At 55.3% G+C, this 5,803-nt stretch overlaps 1 protein-coding gene across 1 annotated transcript; it reads right to left on the bottom strand.

Annotated features, from left to right (window-relative positions):
• LOC134554387 (lethal(3)malignant brain tumor-like protein 1) lies at nucleotides 1–4,089 on the bottom strand. The gene is made up of 5 exons (XM_063404930.1): nucleotides 3,875–4,089; nucleotides 3,547–3,593; nucleotides 2,695–2,852; nucleotides 2,013–2,075; nucleotides 1–6 (listed from the first exon to the last, which is right to left on the bottom strand). Exons 1-5 carry the CDS (start codon nucleotides 3,913–3,915, stop codon nucleotides 1–3), a joined length of 315 nt encoding a protein of 104 aa, XP_063261000.1. The 5' UTR covers nucleotides 3,916–4,089.
• Nucleotides 4,090–5,803: the final 1,714 nt, after the last annotated feature.

The raw sequence follows: 5,803 nt of genomic DNA, 5'->3' as shown, positions 1-5,803 counted from the left end.
TTACATCTTTAAGGGAGGCCCACCAAGAGTCAGAGGAGTCATATGCCTCTCACTCCCAGACTGGCAGACCTTGTTGAGAGGGCTTTAAACTAGGCCTGAAGGGGGAGGGGGATGCACCTGGGCTGTCTGGAAGCAGGCCCAAGGGTGGTAAGCCTAAGTTAGGAGAGAAATCAGTAGCTCAGCTGAGGTGCATGTATACCAATGCACGCAGCATGGGTAACAAACAAGAAGAGCTGGAGGCCATGGAGCAGCAGCAGAACTATGATGTAGTCGCCATCACAGAAACGTGGTGGGATGACTCACATGGCTGGAGCACTGCACTGGATGGCTACAAGCTCTTCAGAAGAGACAGGAAAGGGAGAAGAGGTGGAGGGGTGGCCCTTTATATTAAGGAGGCTTTTGATGCCATAGGTATTGAAACTAATAATGATGGAGTTGAATGCCTATGGATAAGAATTAAGGGAAAGGCCAACAAGGCTGATATCCTACTGGGAGTCTGTTATTGTCCACCCAACCAGGAAGAAGAGGTGGACAACTTATTCTACAAGCAGCTAGTTACTGTTTCAGGCTGAGGGATCTGGGGTTGTTCAGCCTGGAAAAAATGAGACTCAGAGGTGACCTTATCACTCTCTACAACTTCCTGAAGGGTGGTTGTAGCCAGGTGGGGGTTGACCTCTTTCACCAGGCAGCAACTGACAGAACAAGAGGACAAAGTCTCAAGCTGCGTCAAGGAAAATACAGGTTGGACATTAGGAAAAAGTTTTTCACGGAAAGAGTGATAAAGTACTGGAATTGTCTGCCTGGGGAGGTGGTGGAGTCACCATCCCTGGATGTGTTTAAAAAAAAAAGATTGGATGTGGCACTCAGTGCCATGGTTTAGTCAAGGTCAGGGAACAGGTTGGACTCGATGATGTTGAAGGACTCTTCCAACCTTGTGGTACTGTGATACTGTGATACTGTAAAATGCTAAACTTTTCATGGGAGGCCTCAAACAGGTTGACCTACGTGTGACAGTGGCTCCCAAAGCAGTGCTGCTCCAGGACACATTGCTGGTGCACTTGCTCACATCTCTGCATCCCTGTCTTTGGGAACTGGGAAAGGGAGGAAATTGTTTCACTGGTATGTCATTGTTGGCAATGGGAAAGGAAGCGGACCTGGGACTGGGATCATATTGCTGCAGCCTACAAAGAGCCTCATGGCAGGTGGCCATCTGGGCAGATGGCTGTCCTCCAGCACTGCGCAGCCACCCCCCTTCTGCCACAGCTCCTACAGCAGGTGTACCAGGATGATGAGTTGTGGAGAGCAGGGCAGGGGCCACCCACAGCACTCCCACACTGCCCCAGGGAAACCCCAGCTGCAGCACCATCTTCCTCCTGCTGCCAATCCACATCCCCTGAGAGGGTCCCTCCATTCCCCATGCTGGGGGAACAGGGCAGCACAGCTCCCTGGGGGTCAGCAGCTCCCCTCCTGTATCATTATGATTTGGGACGCCAAAATAACGATACGAGCGTCTGAGCCTTCATTGGAAGGCATATGGCAAAGGTTTATCAGAAACACACTCCTTTTATACAGCACTTTGGTACAATGGATAGGATTGGTCATTTAGAACAACACCCCTTGACCGATATTTTCAAGTACATAACAAGTTATAAAAACACCAGATGTCAGAAGTGGGATATCTACTAGGATTGTTTGGATTCCTCTTTATGATTTCCCAGGCCACAATGAGAAAGTCATTTGCTTGGCTTTCCACAGGCTCAAGCTAATGCCTAAAACCTGAAAATCTATTTTCTGACCACTGTCAGTTCCCAGATTCCTGCCCTGTATGTGCACAGCCAGATGGCTGCACACTCCCATGCAGTGGGGCTGCAGGGCAGGACTGCTGCCAGGTGCTGGATGTGCCTCAGCATCCAGCAGCAAGCCACTACAGGAAGGCCCTGGGCAATTCCTCCCAGCCCTGGTGGCAGACAGCTGTCCTTGACCACCTGCTCTCATCCACCAGCCCTTCTCACCTCATCCTTGAAGAGCTTGGCTTGGTCCTCACAACCCGTCAGAGTCCACACAAAGCTGAAAACCTTGGAATAAATGAGAGAAATGCCAAGACAGAGCAATGTTTTTGACTGGAGACTCCCCTGAGCCCACATCCTCACATTTTAAGCTGTGCAAGGTGCCACGGGGCTCTTGGGGCAGAGGCTGCAGTTGCTTTGCCCGCCCATGCCAGGGCCCACCCCTGGCCCTGGGCCTGTGGGGGACCCAGGGGGGTAATGGAGACATCAGGGGATCATTGAGGTTGTCAGAGCCCTCTGAGATCGTCGAGGCCAACCAGCACTGCCGAGGCCACCCCTCACTAAGCCACGGCCCCAGGTGCCACATGCCCCTACCTTTCAAACACTGCCAGGCATGGTGACTCCACCACTGCCCTGGGCAGCCTGTGCCAGTGCCCAAGAGCAGGCAGGGGCTGCAGGGGCTGGTGCCAGAGCTCCTCCACCTACTCAGGCCTTAACAAGGGTCACCACGGCTGCCCAAGGGAGTGGACGAAGGCGACGACGTGTCCAGCAGACCCCTCCTTGCTGGCCCAGGGACGAGGCTGCTGAAGTGCCCAGCGCGAGCGCCACGGTGCCGCACAGCCGGCAGGGCCCTCCAAGCCACGCCAGCACATCAGGGGCCAGCACGGAGCCATCCAAAGCAGCTCACCTCATCAATGGTCCACTTGGCCACCGTGGCTGCTGTGATGCCAGCCACCCCCGGCAGCAGCTTGCAGTGCTGCTCCCAGCACAGGGACAGGGAGCGGTCGGGGTGGGCGGACAGGGCGGACATGAAGAGTGACTGGTGCATATTGTCTGAGGAAATAGCTGGGGATAAAGCACAACATGTGATACCAGGTAAAGGATGAGAACAGCCCATGCAGGTCTCAAGAGCTAGTGGCTGTCCCTTGAGTCAGCAGGGTGTCAGTGTATCCAAGTGTTCACTCCGGTGGGATTAGGGATGCTGGGGAAGGAAGTTGGGACAAGCTCGGCTTTGCCTTGTTCCCATGACCTTTAATCATTCATTTTCCACGCACCCCCGGTGCGGTGGGGTAGGTGGCAGGACAGCCCATGGTGAAAGGGATGTTGGATGGTGCACACACCGGGCATCTGCTTCTGTCAGGCATCAGAACTAAAGGCCAAGCCAAGTGTCCAGCATCAGTTTCTGTGTGGCAGCACTAATTTGGCACTTCACAACCACACTGAAATTTTAAGGCACACTGTCTCTGTCTGAAGAGGGCAAAGCACGACAGAAAATACACTGCCATAGAGAGGATCCTAATTCCATGCCCTAAAGCACTCAAAGATTCCCAGCCATAAGCCCAGAGCCAACCTGAGGGAGCTTTGTGAGCCCTGGCACAAGGCTGGGACCTTACCAATGGTCAGCTCTGGCAGCTGACCACAAGCCCCTCACTGGGGCGGACCTGAGTGAGCCAAGGGAGACCTGCCCCCAGCACCCCGACCCAGCCCAGCTGCTCCAGCCTTGCCCTGCAATGACACCATGGCAGAGGATGGCACTTACTCTGGAAGTCTTCCTGCTGGATCTTCCGGTACTTTGGAGGTCTCCCTCTAAAGAGACAGGAAGACTGATGTCTGGCTGGGCTGGGACTGGCCCCAGGGCCCTCCTCCCCAGCGCCCAGAGCACGGCCTGGGCAGTGGGAGCAGGCACCCCTTGCACCCTGACCCAAAGGGTTGACAGCCAAAGCCAGAAACCGTGGGAAGGAAAAGCGAGAGAGGTGCCCGGCAGAGGTGGCAGGACCGAGGCCAAGGAGCCTCTGCAGCCTGGTGACCCCTGCCAGGGTGGGCAGTGGTGGCACAGGGGCCCTCCCCGCACGGGGCCGTGCCCCTACCTCCCGTGGTGCCGAGATTTCTTTCGCTGAGGGAAACCCATGGGGCTCCTCTTGCGAGTCGAGGCCTCGGTGTCAGACAAGTCGGCCTTCAGCCTGCCCTGGTTCTTCTCTGCCAGCGGACACCCTGAGAGGCAGTAATGGGCTGTGAACCTCCCCGTCACATGGCCTGACCCGTCGCAGCCCGGTGTAGGGCACTTCCTAGAGAACAGAGGGGACACAAGCGTTGGGCCCAGCTTGGAGCAGAGCCGGGGGACGAGCCAGCAGGGCCACCCTTCTGCCCCCGAGCACGGGCAGCCATTGCCCTGGCCATGGAAGGCAGAGGAAAGATGTGCTGAGCGAATTCCAGAGGCCAGGCTGCTGGGGGCAGGGGCAGGGCACAGCCAGTCCCTCCAGGTACAAACCTTGGCCCTCTGGCATCCCTGCAGCCCTGGGCAAGGCACCAGTGTGCTGATGGAGCAGCTCATCAGGGCTCCCCGAGTCTCCATCTTCCCTTGCCCCACAGGCATCCAGCCCAGCCTCAGAGCGAGCAGTAAGCGGGTGCCAGGAGTGTGGCCAGCTGAGTGAGTTGCTCAGCTTGGCCACAAAAAAGGAAAAGTCGTCTTGTTATTCCCAAATGGAACCCTTCCTTGTGGCTCGGCTCAGGCCCACCCAGTCACCTCAAGGTATTTTTCACTCTCTTTGAGAGTGTTCCTGTGTGTTCTAGGGGGGATTGTTGTGGAATTGGTTTCTGAGCAGGGCACAAAGCCTGCAAGGAAGAGATCTGCACCTGCTTTCTCCAGGGCCCCTGTCTGACTCAGGGCTCAGCCCCACCTCTCCCCCTGCCTGCTATGGCAGCACCAGTCCTGGGGGCACATCTGACAGCACTTGGAGACCTTGGAGCACTTGAGGCTGTGTGGACACACATGTTCCCGAGCCCCCCGAGCCATCAGCAGGGAGCAAAGGACAGCCCTGCTTTTCCCCAGAGACCACCTGAGCAGGTGGTGCTGGGCCTGCAGCCCCAGCTCCTGGGCGTGATCCCTGCTGAGCCTGTGCTGCCTTTTGGTCACTGCGCTGATTAGGAGAGGAGGAGGAAAAAAGGGAGGGAGAAAGGGAGGGGGCAGGAGAAAAAAAATCATTCACAGCACTCAGTTCATAGCCTTTTCTGATTCAAGGGGGATTTTCAAACAAAATGAGAGAAATAACAGAAAAATGCAGCCACAGCCTGAAGAGGGAAGGAGAATCCAGGCCCACAAAAGTCTGGAGCCACACAATTCCCAGGATCTGTTTACCACAGCCAGGACTCTCAAGGCTACAGACTTGTAGGTGCCAGAGACCACGGGCCCAGCCCCATCGCAGGCACTGGTGGGTGGAGAGCAGTTCCCCCTGCCCAGGACACGCTCCCCACGGCATCCATGGCCTCGGGCTGTGGCAGGGCTGGAGCTGGGCACTAACAGCCTGTGGAGAGCAGCTGAGCTGTCCTCGGGCTGGCTGTGGCAGCAACAGTGTGGCAAGCCAGGCATCCTGGCAGAGTGCCTGGGTCTTGGAGGGAAAAAGAGAAAGGAAAGGCAAAACGAACAGGAGAAAAGAGAAGTGGGAAAGGAAAAAACACTCGGTCTCTCACTCATCTCCCATCCCTGCCGTGCTCTCTGCGTCCCTTGGTTCAATACCACCTCAAATTCTCATTTCTCATCACAGGGAACAGCTCGGGCCTGTGGAGGGGAAAAGGCACAAAAGCTGACAAGAGCCCCATTGAGAAGCAAGTCTCATCTTTTCCAGGAAAGAAAATTTATTACCAAGTATTGGTATATTTAACGATAAAAAACCCTATAAAATTACGGTATTTATAGTATTATTAAAATTACTGCGTGCATGCAGGTATTATTAATGTATATTCACAGTATTTACATATTGACAGTATTTAGAGGAGGAGTGGCAGCTTCTGAGGCACAG

Source organism: Prinia subflava, chromosome 8 (assembly GCF_021018805.1).
Source record: "Prinia subflava isolate CZ2003 ecotype Zambia chromosome 8, Cam_Psub_1.2, whole genome shotgun sequence".
Taxonomy (NCBI): domain Eukaryota; kingdom Metazoa; phylum Chordata; class Aves; order Passeriformes; family Cisticolidae; genus Prinia; species Prinia subflava.
The sequence above is the reverse complement of the archived record's forward strand: the minus strand, read 5'-3'. Positions and strand labels throughout refer to the sequence as shown.

Coding starts and splice junctions, on each gene's coding strand:
- LOC134554387 (XM_063404930.1), bottom strand. CDS start 3,915: ATGGGTTTCCCTCAGCGAAAGAAATCTCGGCACCACGGGAG. Junction 2,853..3,546: donor CCAGCAGGAAGACTTCCAGA/GTAAGTGCCATC, acceptor CTTTATCCCCAG/CTATTTCCTCAGACAATATG. Junction 2,076..2,694: donor CCAAGTGGACCATTGATGAG/GTGAGCTGCTTT, acceptor ATTTATTCCAAG/GTTTTCAGCTTTGTGTGGAC.